Raw genomic sequence first — 18395 nt, 5'->3', positions numbered from 1 at the left:
AAAAAGTTAAAGCTTAGATTCATCAGACCAAAGTACCCAATTACATTGTTCAGTCACCCAATCATGGTGTTGCCTTATTGTGCAGTCTCAGCAGTGGTTTCTCAGCTGCAACTCTGCCATGGAGACCCGCTACAATAAGCCTTCTGAGCACAGTGCTGGATGAGATGTTAATATACAGGCCTGATATCATTTCATTTGTCAGCTGCTGACTTGATTTTCTTCTCTTGTGTAAGTTGAGCAACTTCAAGTGCTTGTCTTGCCTTAAGGCCCTGTCACACCTTGACGATTTAGCCAACGTATGCCTGACGTATGCAAAATTTGGCTAAAACGCTTGCACACGTCGAATACGTTATGGGTAAGTTTGTATACGTTAAGAGCACGCTGAAAAACACTGCCACACGTTGTAGTACGCAAGCTTTCATCGTTGCACTTTGCGGTTGTCCTCAAATTTTAGCATGCTTGAAATTTTACGACGTATGCCAGCGTATGACTCACACGTTCTGCTACGCTGGCCATAAGTTGTAGGCACGTTATGCGATTGTTGAAACACGTCGACACACGTTACTTGTAAGTTACTCATAAGTTGAAACACGTCGAGGTAATGATTAGCGTACCCGAAACTTATTTATAACCTATGAGTAACATGTTGAAGGCACGTTACACGATCGTTGCACACACGTCGAGGCACGTCATGCGATCGTTGACACACGTCAAGGCACGTTACTTGGAAGTTACTCATAAATCAAAACACATCGAGGTAATGCTTAGCGTACCCAAAACTTTTTTCTAACCTATGAGTAACGTGCTTTGAACCAATGTGTAACGTACCTCCAACGCATATTGACGTATGTAGACGTATTTGATTGACGTCTTCCGGACAACCACAGAACTTAGTGAACGTGTTTCAAATTTACAGCTACCATATAATGGCGTATTGGCAGCGTTTAAAAAAAAAAAAAAAAAAACAATAACTTCCGATATTTCGTCACGTGCCGTTACGTCACGTCCTATTGCCTCTTCAGTTTGCTCATGTCTTATTCTTAGTTCCTCCTCTGTGAATATTTTCTGTTTGAGGATATTGTCACGTCGACGTCGAAACTTAAAAGCAAATGTCCGAATATATTTTAAAATTCGTGATAGACTAACAAAAAAAAAAAAAAAAAAAAAAACAACTTCAGATATTTCGTCACGTGCCTTCACGGAGCCAAGGAGAAAAAAAGAAAATGTGCCTTGACGGAGAAAATAAGTTTCGGGTATGCTAAACATTACCTCGACGTGTTTCGACTTATGAGTAACTTACAAGGAACTTGTGTCGACGTGTGTCAATGATCGCATATCGTGCCGACAACTTATTCCCAGCGTAGCGGAACGTGTGAGCCATATGGCGAGTACGTCGTGAAATTTTCAGCATGCTTGAAATTTCACGACGTAATAAATGTACCACGAAATATGACAGCGTACTTCATCGTTTTTCAGCGTGCTCTTAACGTATACACAACTTACCCATAACGTATCCGACGTGCACCAGCGTTTTAGACACATTTTTCAAAGGTCGGCATACGCTGGCTAAATCGTCAAGGTGTGACTGTGATGTTGACACTTCCAATTCTCAGGCAGTTATGATTTAAATCGGCGTGGGTCAGGTTTTTAACAGGCTACACCACGAGTTCGTCGGCAATACGTGCAGCGCGCTATGCCTAAGTTAAACTATCGTTGGGCATAGGTTGTGAACGCCAACAACAGGCTAAGCATTCGTTGGTATAAGTTATCTATAAGACAACGAAACGTTCTGTGCCCGTTACTAATATATTATGCATACGACCAACACGTTATGAATACGACCAAAACTTTTTTTTTAAAAACATCAAAATTTCAGTGTACGCCAACGTTTTACATACATTTTTATACATTGCCATTGCTGGCTAAATTGTCAAGGTGTGACAGCGCCTTTAGGGAGGTTCTTCTGGGCCTTCCTCGCCTTTTCTTATGTTGGGCCGAGCCAGTTATTTTAGGTGTTGTAAAGTGCACATCACACTCCATTGTAGGACATCTTCAGCTGTTCTGTTATTTTATTCATAGTGTTCCCTTCTTCTCACGGAGTTTGGATCATCACACGCTGTTCTGTTGAAAGTTGCTTCCTTGGCACCATTTTGAACCCACTCATCGACCTTCAAAGTGAGGTTACAAGCTGCTGAAAACTAATTTCACATATTCTCTAATTTGAAACTTTTTTTTTTAAATCAGGGTTTCTTGTAATTTACATCAATGCAAATGGTGTTGATTACTTTAAGAAATTTATTATTATTACCGCACAAAAATCCACAAACTGTTTCCTGCTTATTTTCTTTGTGGTCAGTGGACATTACTAGCATATCATAATATAATGCTGTATGTATCGCAAAAATAAAACTTTTTCAATTTCCTAATTTATTCGATATACTTAAAGTTAACTGTGATATAAACTTGATTTTCACAGAAATTTGAATTATCTCACTATATTGCACACTTATTGCTTGCCACAGACGTTTCATGGGTAATAGCAGCACAAAAAATGAAAATAACTGAAAATGTTACACACACACGCATGCACGCACGCACGCACGCACACACACACACACACACACACACACACACACACACACACACACACACACACACACACACACACACACACACACACACACACACACACACCAAGAACAAGCAAAAAGAAAAGATACCCTGGGTGCAGGCAGGGCCAGTCCAGCTTGAAGGGCAACTGCATTCAAAACCCTGAGGAGTGTCTGTACAGGAACCTCCATTGGCACAGGGGTTTGACAGGCAAGCCTTTTCCACTGCGACTGAGTGTCAGATCAGAGAATCGAGTGCGAATCAAAATTGATAAATTGAGAGAAAAATATCATGAAATTAAACAACCAGATCAACAAAACCAGTAATTAAGCATTTTACCGAGCAACCACTAGTTAAATCCTGAGTTGTGTCACAGAACAACCCAAACTTAATTCATACTGGATAAAGGTTAGGGTGCTTGGCAGAACAAAAATGAATCTTACAAGCTCAAAATCCCTTGCATTGGAATAATATACTATAACAAGGTTCAAACAAAATGAGAAAAAAAGTAAAAAATCGCCTGAAAAGTATTTCATGAGAAACTAGAGGGGGAGCACTCTGGAGAGTGCAAAACCTCCGCCGCCAATACTGCTGGGTCACTCAAGTGAACCTTATATCTTATTCATTAAATATGTCAACAGTGCTGACAGTTATAGTTCTTTTCTCCACCATTTTTTTTTTGGGGGGGGGGGGTTGAAAATCACTTAAAACATGTAAAAATGCAATAAAAAAATCGAAATTTTGTTGAAAAAAAAGTTGCAAAAATTTTTTTTTCTCGAACAATTTTTTTTTGGGGGGGTTGGAAATCACTTAAAACATGAAGAAATGCAAAAAAAAATTTCTCTAACAATTTTTTTGGGGGGGGGGGGGCCAAGTCCAAAGTCTAATGGCATGATCCTTGGACCATACCTAATCCCCCCCCCCCACCAAGTTTCGTCGAAATCCGTCGAGGAGTTTTTCCATAATACTGTTCACAAACAAACAAACAGAAAGGGGTGAAAACAGTAACCTGCGTCCATCTTCGAAGATGGCGGAGGTTCATAAAATAAATAAACAGAGGGAAGTGAAACACATCGGGTGAATGATACAATGAAGTGGGAATTTCAAAACGGACAAAGGAAGGCTACGTGACGGCTAAAAGCAGCCCAGCAAAGAACCAAAACCAAAAACAGTAACAAGGAATGCTGGGTAAAAAGGGATGGGGAGAGGATGTCAGGAAGTCAGGAAAAACAGACCCTGCTTCCCCATACCATCTACATCTTTTCTTACCCCTTGTCTATAAATGGTCCAGGCAAAAAATAAAATAAGAAAAATTTGTGATGTCAGGGAAGTTGAGCATAACCACATGCGGGTCACAGCCAGGAGGTTCAAGCTGATAGCCAAGTATCTCCAGGCTCGTCTTACGATGCCCCATCAGACATCCTCCCACTTCGGTGCATTTCCCTACTTACCCACACACTTAACTGCGGCTGTCATGAAAGCCATCCACAAGACTCCTTCCACACAACCTCTTCCCCCATAAATAACATCTCTTCTGTCCAAGGATTGTGAAAGTCTAAATAAAACCCCCTGACAGCCCAATGGCACCAACTTTGGCCTTACCAATCTTGCAGGTTTTGCCAGAGTAACCATCTGGACAGCGGCACATGTAATCATCAGGCTGTGTATTGATGCATGTGCCACCATTCAGGCACAGGTTGCGAGTCCCACAGTAGTTCAGATCTAAAGGAAAGAGAAATAAACAGCCTGAAAGGATTCCTGAAAGTCGTTAGGGTGTGTGGATACATTCATGGGGGTCCTCGTTAAACCTTTCTTTAATCAAGTGATTTCAAAAAAAATGGATAAACATGAAGAGCAAAACAATGAGAACAATTCAGATACCCCAGCTTTCCAAGTCAATCTAAAATTGGAAACCGTATCCCAGGACAGGCTGCTAACATAGCTCGTGTCAAAATAGCCATGGCTGTAGCTGCCACAAATTCCAAGAGTGATGGCGGATGACTGAAAACAAGGAAAGAGTGGAAAGTGAGCAAGGATGGCTGCTTGCTCACCTTTGTCGCACATCATGCCGCCCCAGTTAACATTGCAGTTACAGTCCCAAGGTTTCTGGCACGTCCCATGAACACACCCAGGATAGGTGGTGCACCGGTCACAGTACGTGCCTTGCCAGCCGTACGAACACCTACACAAAACGCACAATCAGGCATCAGCATATACACACATGCAAACTTCCAGTCACATGTGCTTGCAATACATAAATGTTTGTGCCATGTGTTCCAACGTGACAAAACAAAACACAGATGCAAATGTTTAGAGTGAGCACTCCATAAAGAAGTATCATGGTTAAGGGAAAGAGGTCAAATGGGAACAGAAACAAGTGATGCATTAATTTAATTAACATGTGCTTGGGAAACTTAGTACTGTGGATGATTTACAAAAAAAAAATGTGAATTAGAGGTACAAGTTGTGCATTTTCATAACACAATGGATAATAAAACAGTACGATGAACTGTAAGCTTCATTGTTTAACTGTCAGCATAAAAATCAACAACAATGTATCCTCCAATATTAGTTTAAAAGAAGCACAAAGTGAAGAATGCCAGACATTTACAATACAAAATTATATATTCCAAATGAGGTGCAGCGGCAACCAAGCTGTGATGACACTCCACTGACGTACCAAACATACCAAATGTTGCGCATTAAAATCCACCTGGTGACAACAAGGGACAAGGATTTGGATTCTACACTTCTGAAAACATAGAAAGTCTCAGGAAAACTGCTAAATTGTTGTGGATCGCTGGTACAAAATCCAACCGGCTCATTAATGACCTTCAGGGAGAGTATAACCTGCCCACCCTGCCTGGTTCGATTTACATTTGGTACCAAACCACGCTTTACGGTTGATGCTTAACGGTCTCGAGGAAACTTTGGATGTGCATTAAAATGTTCTTGATAATAAAGGCAATGCCCGAAAGAGAATAGAGAATAAAATGAAGATGCCTTTACAGCAAAACATATTGGAGATGAGGTTACTTTCAAAAGTATTCAATCATCCAAACAGATGTTATAAAAATTAGAACACATTCCCACAAAACAAAACGTCCTTCCTTTCCATCCCTTCTCTCCCATTTCCTCTTTTCTATTTGTGGCATATGATCATATGGCTATTTAGAGCCCTACTACACCGATTGTTACGTATTCATCACCTTCAACAAATCCAATACGATCCATTCCAAGAAATACAGTACTTCGAATGAAGACAAATAATAAAATTGTCATATAGTGCCTTTTCATGAAAACCAGGCAGTGGAATAATGGTTAGAGCGTCCGCTCTTAGGCTGGGACGGCAATGGATCGAACCTGACCCAGGCCGAGACATACCAAAGACATTAAACATGGTACATGCTGCTTCCTAACTTGACGGTCAGCATTTAGAGGATAGAGCATGCATAAACCGCATCAGTTGCCATTCCATGGGGGGGAGGAAAATTTCTCCCCAATTGCCCCGCTGTGTACAGAGAGAAACGAGACATCACAATATGGCGTTGACGGTACCCAGACTGCCCAGGAATTTACGTCATTACCCCCAAGATCATTAGCTGCTTGTCTGAAATCATGCCAAGTGATGATTATATAAATATATATATATATATATATATATATATATATATATATATATATATATATATATATATATATATATAGATATGTGGGGGTGAGGGTGGGGAGGGGAAGGACACTCAGAAAAGCAAGCCAAGACAAAAACAAAAGTTTCCTTCCATATTTGCATACCATGGCCGAGGATCACAGAAGGATGAAACAACAAAACATTACCAAACTAGTACAGCACTCAGTCGAGCACATACCCCCGCCAGGCTGAACAGTTTATGTTTTGTATCCAACTGATAGGCCGGATCCGGATCTGAACTAAAATCCAATCAGATTGTTCGTGTCACCTACCCAACTCATCCACCAAGTTTTGTCATAACTCATCCACAACTTTTTTTAAAAATCATGCTATATATCATTTTTGTTCCCGACTCTCAATGGTGAAGAATTTCTTGGAAAGTAAAAAAAAATTCTCGAATCCACATTCGAACTTGGATCTTAAGCAAAATCGAATCAATTTGTCCTTGTAACACACCCCACATGTCCACCAGGTTTCGTTCGAATCCGCCGAAAACTTTTGGAGATGTCGTGTTATACTGTACTGTACGTCATTTTTAGCTCAATCACTCAATAGTGAATAATCAGTTCAAAAATTCTCGGTCAGATCTTCACCAAAATCTAATCAATTCATCCTTATCACACACCCAATGTGTCCACCAGGTTTTGTCTGAATCCGTCCACAACTTTTTGAGATATCCTGCTTTCTATCGTTTTTAGCTCCATCTCTCAATGCTCAAGACTCATTAAAAAAAAATTCTCGTAGCCAGATCCGGATCTGGATCTTCACCAAAACTGAATTAATTTGTCCTCGTTACATACCCAACTTCGTCTGAATCCGTCCACAACTTTTTGAGACATCCTTCTCTCAGTCAAGCAGACAAACAGAAACACAAAGACAGACAGGGGTGAAAACATAACCTCCGTCCACCAAAGGTGGTGGAGGTAATGATAAGAATAACTATCCTCAGTGGCATAATGATGAGAGCATCCGCTCTGAGGATGAGAGGTAGGTCGACAGTGTGAACCCCCCACCAAGGAATAACCCCCCAACCACCCCCGCCCCGCCCCTCCCTCAGGTCGACAGTTTGAGTTATACCAAATAATAAAATGGTACATGCTACTTCTTTGCTCGATGCTCAGCATTTAAAAACACGGACAAACAACCAGAAATTAGCAATCATATCGCAGGATTGTACGGGCCTGTTGGCCTCCTCCTACATTGATGTTCCCGACAAGGAAACTCGTACAATAACACAAAATCGAAAATTCCTTCCAAGGATTGTCCATAAGCATGTAATCGACTCAAAACAGTTGAAAGATGCTGGGAATCGTCAAAAGAAAACGTATCAGAATTGATGATGCATCAATGTATGTGCTTCTTAAGTGCAAGAAAAAGAGCTATGGCTCAAATGGATCTGCACTTCACGGACACCTGGCACCTGTCTTTGGCCTGCGGTGTGTTCAGCATGCTCGATTGCTAAGCGATAGGGAAATGTGTTACTCACTTGCAATCTCCTGGGACGTCACAAGATCCGTGTTCCGTACTGCAGCCTTGGCGGCAGATTGCTGGCAGGGTTAGAGGCACGCAGGTGGGGAGGGATACGTGCCATAGGTTAGAGGCACTAAATTAACAGCCAACACACATGAATATTTACCACCAGCATGATAAACAGTGGGGAGTGTCTGCTTCATGCCATTTTGACAATAAACTGCACCTGTGAGCTTCCACATCGGTACTTGAGGGAAACACAATCGCTCTTCGGCACAGTGTCCCCTCATTGGCAAGGTTACCGAACACAAACACGTCACATAAAAAGGTGCAGCATTATTTTACCAGGCCACGATGAACAGTAAATGTCTGAAAACTCATCAAACATCACACAGTGTCCAATGTTTTTAATACAGCTTTTATCTCCCTCTTTCACCCTCATTCTCTTGGACCAATATCTGACTTCCTTACCATTTTTACAACCGGCACCTGTCCACCCTTCACGGCAGATCTTGTTTCCTTGAGTATCGCAGGTGTAATGCCCAAAGTAGTCATTCTGTGGCTTGCAGAGCCGCGTGCAGTTGGAGCCAAAGTAATTTTCATCACAGGTGACACGGATACGGTACTGAACGACCATGGAAGGACCATGGCCATGCAGGTTCTGCCACATCACTCCAGGCAGTACCATGCCTGGGTGGGTGGTTTGCATGATGAGCCCACTGCCTTCTGGTGCTACAGCTGATGGCTGTCCTGGAGTTGGGCGGAAAGCATGGCGAGTTGAGCTTATCATAATTGCTTTCAAGCTTGTATTATCAAACTATTTAATCAATTTACTGCACAGCACTGACAGTTAGTTGTCACATATAATGATTTACTTAAGTACATGTAATATTTCACCAAACAAATAGTTAGGAAATTTTAGCAAATTGTATTGACCATCTGTGACAAAATTGCTTACCAAAAAATTTCTTCACTAACGTATTCACTATCTAGGTGTCTACTAACACCGATCAATTAGTGCAAACCCAAATCCTTGTGGAAAATTCTGGGGAGCCAATCAAAGTTCGGGTGCTCAGAGGGCCTGCGCGAAAAAAATCGGAAAAATTAACTTTTGCCAATATTGACTTGTGGGATGTCGAACTGGGGTTTTTTGGGGTGGTGAATTGATTCCAACCATTATATTTGAGGAAAAATGAATCCCTGGCTGTAAAATATTGATATGATACATTTTTAGATATCTCAGACTGTGTTTTGCGGTAATTTGGCTTAATTGATTCAGATTGTACAAATTGTGCTGAAACCAGCATACACCATTTTTGAAACCACCGCTATATTGTTGGTTATACTTGTGCTCATGCTCAGTATAATTCTCTGTGTTGGCTAACGTTAGCTAAGAGCTTTTAGCAATAAAATTATTGTGTATCGGACTCAATAGAAGTTGAATATATTCAACGTAGAGTGGACCTATTAATGTTAAAACACATCACTGTATGTGTGTTCTGTCTGTTTTGTGTCAAAATTTCATGTCCTGTCTGTTGTTTACATAAAAATGTCTTTTTTTTAGGACAATATGGACAAGTACCCAAAGTCAATGGCAAGAAGCTAGTCATTGACTCACTGAAGCTAATCAACCGCCTCATTGTCATCAGTGAGCGTGAAGTCAAGACCAAAGAAGCTCTACGCTTTGAGTTGACGCCAAAACCGATGTCTCTGTTTGACAAAAATCAAAAGTTGCGTAAAGCCAGACAAGGCTGCCCGAGCAAGGTCCCTGAAGGCATGTGTGGCATCTGTAGAACAACCCCCCTGTACAAGCCTTGTGGTTGATGGTGGGTGGCTCCTGTACAATGTCAAGTGGGAGGCTAATCTTACTTGGAAGGATGTTGCTGAGAGCTACCTCCGGTTTGTGAAGTCCATGGGGAGCCATCGTCTCCGGATAACGGTGGTCTTTGACGGATATGGCAGCTCCAGAAAGGATCATGACCACTTGAGATGAACAAAGAATGCATGCTGTGACATTGAGATTCGTCTGGATCTCAAAATCATCATTGAAAGAGAAAAGTTCCTCGATAACAAGAACAACAAAGCCCAGCTCGTTCTGCTCCTTGCTGAGACATTTAGTAGGAATGGAATCGGTGTACAGCAATGCTCCGATGATGCCGACACCTCCATCATCTGCGCAGCTCTAGATGAGGAAAGGGAGTCCCCTGTCGAGGTGAGGCCTGAGGACACAGACGTCCTGGTTATGCTGAATCATCATGGTGCAGACCATCCGATCTTCCTCACGACAGCCAAAGAAACATCTTACGATGTCGGAAAGATCCGGGAGGCCCTCCCAGAGATATACCGGAGGTATCTCATCTTCTTGCACAGCTTCTCTGGCTGTGATACAGTGTCTGCAATTTTTGGGTCAATCAAACCAACTTTGCTAAGCAAGCTCTGCAAGACTGATGAAGCAGAAAGGGTAATGGACGTGTCTATGGACATCCGAGCTGAGAAAGGTGATATCATTAAAGCAGGCTGTGATCTTTTCATGCTCATGTTCCATGGGGAATCCTCCAAAGACTTGGAAGACTTGAGATTCGACATCTTCAGCAAGCGAGCTGCTACTGGGAGCATAAAACCTGAGAAACCCCCCGACAACAGGAGCTGCGGCACAGCACTCTCTCCGAGCTCACCTCCAGACAAGAGACTGGCTGATGCTGCAAAGTCCATCGTTGGATGCCCGGGAATATGGATGGCAAGTTTGGCAACTCACTGAGCAAGGATATGCACCAGTCCCTTCTGCAGACCCCATTGCACCAGACTACCTCCTGACGTTTGCCAGCTGCAACTGTGCGGGGGACTGCAGCTCACTCCGGTGCTGCTGTAAAAAGCAAGGAGTCAAGTGTATTTCTGCTTGCGGCATCTGTCATGGTAACTCTTGCCTGAACATAAACCAGCTGGATGATTCGAGGAGTGAGGAAGATACTGGGGGAGTTTGATGAATAAGGTTGTAAAAGTTGACGAAGCAACATTTCCATTGAGCACAGTTCTGTTAAAAATGTCAATAAAATACAATTTGTATGATCAAAGAGTGTTTTTTTCTCAAAAATAATGGTTGGAATCAATTCAGCACCCCAAAAACCCCGAGTTAAGGCCCAGTCACACCTTGACGTTTTAGCCAGCAATGGCAACGTATCAAAATGTATGTAAAACGCTGGCTTGCGCTGAACTTTTGATGTTTTTTTTTAAAGATTCGGACGTATTCATAACGACTTGGTCGTATGCATAACATATTAGTAACGGACACAGAACGTTTCGTTGTCTTATAGATAACTTATACCAACGAATGCTGAACCTGTTGTCGGCCTTCACAACCTATGCCCAACGATAGTCTAACTTATGCAGAGCGCGCTGCACGTATCGCCGACGATCACGTGACGTAGCCTATTGATAGGCTGCCGCACAACGATTCAAATCATAACCACCGGAGAAATGGAAGTGTCAACATCGCAGTCACACCTTGGCGATCTTGCCAGCATATGCCAACCTCTGAAAATGGGTCTAAAACGCTGGCACACGTCGAATACGGTATGGGTAAGTTTGGTAAACGTGAATAGAACGCTAAAGTACGCTACCATACGTCGTAGTCAGTGGAGTACAACTTGTACTTTTAAATGTGTTAAACATTTTACGACGTACTTGCCGTATGCCTCACGTTCCGCATGCGATGGGAATAAGTTGTACGCACAAATATGCGATCGTTGACACACGTCGACAAAAGTTACTTGTAAGTTACTCATAAGTCGAAACACGTCAATGTAATGGTTAGCGTCAGTGTTCCAGACTCCCTGGTTTTTAGGTCATCTCTATCATCTCAGTGGAGATGACCTAATAACCCCAGTCTCGAAGTCTGTCTATCCGTCCGTCCACAATCAAACCGAGTGCAGACAAATAACCAATAGTGGAATGGATAGAGGTCGATGAGACATGCACAACGATATAACTTTCAAGGTCGTCCAAGGTCGAGGTCAACGTCACGAGGATGTCAAAGTTGCGAAAATCGTCGATTTCAAATCGTATCTCATCCCTCATTTATCAAGAGAGATCAAAATCAATGTTATTAGTGATTCAGATACTATGGAGTATTATCGAGAACAACACGAGCCATTTTTTTGAAATTTGCTCTCGTTCCGATTTTATAGCCCTTCAAACTTTGCTCTGATTCCCTGTATGGGCCGTTCATAAAGTACGTACATACAAAAATAAAAGTATTAAAAAATTAAGAACTGGAACTCTCCGAGACAAATATTACATTTGAAGCTTTTGTCAGATTTAACTAAAACAATGGAACACAAGTGTATATGCACACTTACTTTCATTTATGACATTAACATTGTCTTGAATGTCAATTTGTACTTTTATTTTCATCAATGACATGCTGTGATATTAAAAAAGGTAAATTACACCGCGAGGGACTGCATCGTCATGACTTACAAACATCGATTCATAAGGAACTGCTGGCTTTGCAAGTGATGAGCGATGTATGAGGTGGTGGGTGGGTGGTCACTAGCCTGCATACAGAGGGGGGTGGGTGGTTTTGAAACCCGGAAGTAGAGCGTACGTACTTTATGAACTGCCCCTATTCCAGTCTGGCACAGAGTTAATTTCGACCTCTGGCAGAGATGACCGGCACTCCCTCTTGGCGGTATTTTATTTTTCTTCGGTATGACGGTGATGTTGACACTGATTTCTGTGCGGTTATAATATAATATAATTAATAGGCTACCGCTCAACGATTTAAATCATAACCACACTAGAAATCAGTGTCAACATCACCGTCATACCGAAGAAGAAAAAAAAAAAAAAAAAAAAAAAAAAAAAACAGGGAGTCTGGAACACTGACGCTAACCATTACCTCGACGTGTTTCAACTTATGATTAACTTACAAGTAACGTGTGTCGACATGTGTCAACGATCGCATAACGTGCCTACAACTTATGGCCAGCGTAGCGGAATGTGTGAGTCATACGCCGGCATACGTCGTAAAATTTCAAGCATGAAAAAATTTGAGGACAACCGCAAAGTACAACGATGAAAGCCAGCGTACTACGACGTATGGCAGTGTTTTTCAGCGTGCTCTCCATGTTTCCAAAACTTACCCATAACGTATTCGACGTGTGCCAGCGTTTTAGACAAATTTTTCAAAAATCGGCATAAGCTGGCTAAAACGTCAAGGTGTGACTGGGCCTTTAGACATCCCACAAGTCAATATTGGCAAAAGTTAATTTTTCCGATTTTTTTCGTGCAGGCCCTCTGAGCACCCGAACTTTGATTGGCTCCCCAGAATTTTCCACAAGGATTTGGGTTTGCACTAATTGATAGGTGTTCGTAGACAGCTAGATGAATACGTTAGTGAAGAAATTTTTTGCTAAGCAATTTTTTCACTGATGGTCAATACAATTTGATAAAATTCCCACACTAAAAGAAATATACGAGGGTCGGTCCGAAAGCAATGCCTTTTATTTTTCAGTTCAAAACCAAGGAATCGTAGGAAAGCTACGCGAGTTCACAATGAAAGGTGTGTATCTCCCGCCTATTTTGAGTTGAGCGGCACTGTGATCGGTCTCGTGGCAACATCACACCACTCTTTCAAAATGGCTGCCCCACTAGATGTGTGTACGAAGCAGAGAACATTTATTGAATTTCTTCGTGGAAGAGTTTCCTCCAGTTGATATTCATAGGCATTTAAAGAACGTGTACGGTGACTACCATATTGATGTGAGCACCATTAGACGTTGGGCGAAGCGTTTCAATAGCAGGGAATCAGATATAGATGACAAGCCTTAAAGTGGTCGGCCTACAACTTCAGTGACACCGGAAAACAAGAGTCGGCTTGATGTGCTCATTTAAGTGAATTGCAGTGGACAGAGACTATGGGGAAAAATAACTTCAAATTTTCCACACATGATTGCATATTCCCTCTACATGGAATTATATTCACTGAGAAATAAATTAAGAAGCATTGATTTCATATGGATCATCATATAAATAAACAAATAGTTTGCGAGACAGATAACTTTTCAAACAGAATTGAAGCCACAAGTACAAAATCATGGAAAAAAAAATAGGACCACTGTACTTATAGCTTATCTGGGCCCTGGCCGAATGTTGTAACCAATATTTGGTCGAATTCTGACTGGTGGGTATGGCGAGGAAGATTTTTGAAGGAATTTACATGATTTATCAAAAATTATACTAAGTCCACCATTTTGACACACTTTCGGTCATGTGACCGGAATGGCCTCCACAATTTATCATCCCTATCCTGGCCTAATGTTGCAACCCAAATTTGGTATCATTCTGACTGGTGGGTCTGGAGAAGCTTTTTAAGGAATTTATGCAATTTTCCCCAAAATTAAGTCGGCCATTTTGACACACTTACAGTCATGTGATCGGCATGGCCTCCACAATTTATCATCCCTATCCTGGCCTAATGTTGCAACCCAAATTTGGTATCATTCTGACTGGTGGGTCTGGAGAAGCTTTTTAAGGAATTTATGCAATTTTCCCCAAAATTAAGTCCGCCATTTTGACACATTTACGGTCATGTGATCGGCATGGCCTCCACAATTTATCATCCCTATCCTGGCCTAATGTTGCAACCTAAATTTGGTATCATTCTGACTGGTGGGTCTGGGGAAGCTTTTTAAGGAATTTATGCAATTTTCCCCAAAATTAAGTCGGCCATTTTGACACATTTACGGTCATGTGATCGGCATGGCCTCCACAATTTACCATCTCTATCCTGGCCTAATGTTGCAACGCAAATTTGGTATCATTCTGACTGGTGGGTCTGGAGAAGAAGCTTTTTAAGGAATTTATGCAATTTTCCCCAAAATTAAGTCGGCCATTTTGACACACTTACGGTCATGTGATCAGCATGGCCTCCACAATTTACCATCTCTATCCTGGCCTAATGTTGCAACCCAAATTTGGTAGCATTCTGACTGGTGGATCAGAAGAAGATTTTTAAACTTTTTTTAATAAGTCGGCGATTTTCACTTCCTTAAAGTCATGTGACCAGAACAAGCTTTGCAATTCCTGTTACCAGCCAGGAGAGGAACGTTGCTACAAAATCTCAGCCAGATCAGCCTTACAGTTTGGCCGGAGAAGTCGAAAAAGGAGACGTACGGAGCGCGATGAGAATACCTCATCTGGAATGTAAATTCTAGATAAGCTAAAAATGGTTAAAATGGGATGCATGACCATTCACAAAAGGTAAAATTGCTGTTACAAACATGAAATAGGAATTTCCAGAAATCCTCAACCATGGGTTGCAAGGTATTGACGTCAATTTAAATCCATATATTAGGAGGGTCGGTAAAATTTAACCTGAACTTTTATTTTTGAAAGGCAAAGTAATGGATCCAAATTAATATTTGAGAGAATCGTAGGTATGGTATAGGTAATCAATACCCATAATCACACGTTTCCTGTGCAATGCATTGAGTGAAAATCAAGATGGTAGCATGACACAAGAAAGAAGGTGGAACAATGAAATGATTATCAAATTTCTGACCAATCAAAACATTAAACATGTTGTAACTGAGACAAATGGCTGCACCACAGGAAAGGCATACAATGATATGGGAATATGAAGGGTGAAGAGTGGTGCCAAAGATGAAAAAGGAGTCAAATATTATCCAAACCAAGAGTGGACACCTCACAATTAAGTTATGTGATCAAAACTTTGCCAAGGTGAATGAAATACACGCAAGATGATGTTCAATGAGAAAGGGTTAACTGCTCGTTACACTGCGTATACAATGGTTATTTTACACCATCAAAGGAATCATCTTTAACAAATACTGCACATGCAAAAGGCAAATGCAACTTGGCCAAGAAACGCTGACGAAATAGCGGAAAGTGCAACAACTCGCGCAAACAGATTTTGGACGGATACGTCGGGGCGTTCAAAAAGTTATACGGATGAGAAACTCGAATAATGCAAAACATGCCAAGATCAGGTTTTACAATGCAAATGTTACAAAGTTAGCAAGAAAATATTTTAAAGTCTTTTTATTTGTATTGAAAAAACACCTCATTATACTTCTTTGGTGCATCCTGGACTATTGCGAGCATCTTGTTATTATAATACTTTCAACACCCCGTTGTTTTTGGATTGTCCAAAAACTTTTCTTGCACGTGAGACCACAGGCCATTAAGAGAAGGTTCATAATTTTATTGGCAATTCCAAACATGAGCAAGAGTCACAGGTTATGGCCTCCATCTTTTGGAATTGGGGAAATAACAATGATAAGCCAGTTACCAAAACAAACTACAATTATTTGAGAGCATTCTTTTAAATTAAAGTGAATGAATGACGACCTCAAAGAGATAGGGTGAAGACAGTTAACTATTTTACTTCAAGCAGCCCGACAGCAGACAACACACATCCCATTGCAACTGTAAGAGCAGCACGAATTGTGTGTATAATCCGTAATCTTCCCTCCACACTCTCTGAAGAGCCTTGATTTATTCTCTTTCCTGGTACAAAAGTGAAAAAAAAATCCCTGTGGTATCCAAGAGGGCAAGTAGATTGCAAATTTTGCACAAAAAATATTTTGAGGTCCACGAGGAAAAGCTTCCACTTTGGGAGGAAAAAAAAAGAAAAGAAAAAGAGATGTAGAAACATTTGAGCTATGTAGTCAAATATAAAGACATTTTACCATACCTTCATACATGACAATTTCTATGATTGAACGAAATTCAAGAACAAAATTAAGGTGTTCACTTTTTCCACACCTGATTATTTCTGGGATGATGTCAAAACAAGCTGTCACTAAATTCCAATGCCAGGCAATTCAAAAGGTCGAGTGTTCAAGGTACAGGCCAACCATACTGGATGAACAATTGGCCAAATTTGGGTTTCTGATGGACAACTCTACAAGTTGCACCCGAGTTTTGTAAATAGTACACCCTAATTTGAAACAAAACCACTCAAAGTGAAGTGATTATGGCCTTGACGTTCCATAATAAAATTGAAACAAGTGAAAATCGAAGGGGAAATAGAAACCAAAGTTAAATTAACATTCAGGTGCATGGGAATAGAATCAAATAAAAACATTAACGAAATAGAAGGCCACTCGGTAGAGCACATACCTCCACCTCGCAATGCCTGATCCATGAGAACATATCGGGCCCATTACATTTTTGAAATATCATGCTATATATCGTTTTTGGCCATATCTCCCAATGGTGAAGAATCACATGAAAAATTAAATAATTCTCATATCCAGATCTGGATTCGGATTCGGATCTTCACCAAAATCGAATCAATTAGTCCTTGCAACACACCCAATGTGTCCACCAATTTCGGCTGAATACGTCCAAAACATTTTAAGATATCGTGCTATATATCGGTTTCGCCCGATCTCTCAATAGTGAAGAATCACTTAAAAAATTATCAGATCCAAATCCGGATACGGAGCTTTACCAAAATTGAAACAATTCTTCCTTGTCACACACCCAACATGTCCACCAAGTTTCACCTGAATCTATCCATAATTTTTTGAGATATCGTGCTCTATATCGTTTTTGGTCCTATCTCTCAATGGTGAAAAATCACTTAAAAATTCGAGTAGCCAGATCCGGATCTGGATCTTCACTAAAATATAATCAGTTCGTCCCTGTCACACACCCAGCATGTCCACAAAATTTCATCCGGATCTGTCGACAACATTTTGAGATATAATGCACCCAAACAAACAGAAAAACAAAAACAAGACGTCGTGGAGAGCACGACACTTGCAAAATCCATGAAACAAATTTGACCTCGATAATAATTGGTGGTTGATGTAAGTGACCTGAAATATAAATCCTCTTCAAATTTCAAGTCAATCGGATGAAATTTGAAGATTTTGGCAGTCTCACCAAAATTGTTGACCTTTTGACCTCAAAAACAACAGGTTTCTTTCTTATGACAAACTCGACCAAGTGATGAAGTTTCATGAAGATCGGTTGAAAATTGTGACCTGTAAGCGACAGACAGACAGACAGACAGACAGACAGACAGAATAACAAATCGACTAACCAATATACTTGAAAAATCTTCAATTTTGAAAGTAACAAACAGACAGAAAGAGAAAGGGGTGAAAACATGACCTCCTTCACCTTCGGTGGCAGTGGTAAAACTAATTGTGTGAATGCACGAACAGAACCACAAATGTGTATTCCAAAGAAAGTGGTTGCTTATTTTGAAAAAATAATTTGAGATGAAGTGTATTCAAAAGTTTTCTAAACTGCCCACATCAATAGAAAGGGGGAAAGGCCTCCAAACTTTGAAACCTAGTATATGTATTTACACACACACACATACACATACACATACACATACACATACACATACACACACATACACACACACACACACACACACACACACACACACACACACACACACACACACACACACACACACACACACACACACACCTCTTGACTGTTATGGTGAGCAACGCCGCAGATTACGTCTCGCATGGTAAAACCGCTTAATCCACACAGAGCAACCGTCCGTCTGCCACGCAGACAATTGTTCCTGCAAATGCAAACCATTCAAACAGAAGGCACATGATGTGATCGG

At 41.0% G+C, this 18395-nt stretch overlaps 1 protein-coding gene across 1 annotated transcript in view; it reads right to left on the bottom strand.

Annotated features, from left to right (window-relative positions):
* LOC147019901 (protein jagged-2-like) overlaps positions 1–18395 on the bottom strand; it is a 150275-nt gene that overhangs the window by 63872 nt on the left and 68008 nt on the right. The window contains exons 4-8 of the mRNA XM_085894735.1: positions 8243–8521; positions 7788–7848; positions 4662–4792; positions 4213–4332; positions 2721–2840 (exon numbers count right to left, since the gene is read on the bottom strand). Of these exons, the coding sequence (XP_085750861.1) occupies positions 2721–2840; positions 4213–4332; positions 4662–4792; positions 7788–7848; positions 8243–8521 (711 nt within the window). The remainder of the gene's footprint in view (positions 1–2720; positions 2841–4212; positions 4333–4661; positions 4793–7787; positions 7849–8242; positions 8522–18395) is intronic.

Source organism: Eptatretus burgeri, chromosome 9, assembly GCF_056783735.1.
Source record: "Eptatretus burgeri isolate ZD-2024b chromosome 9, Ebu_testis_v1, whole genome shotgun sequence".
In the NCBI taxonomy this organism is placed as follows: Eukaryota; Metazoa; Chordata; class Myxini; order Myxiniformes; family Myxinidae; genus Eptatretus; species Eptatretus burgeri.
The sequence above is the reverse complement of the archived record's forward strand: the minus strand, read 5'-3'. Positions and strand labels throughout refer to the sequence as shown.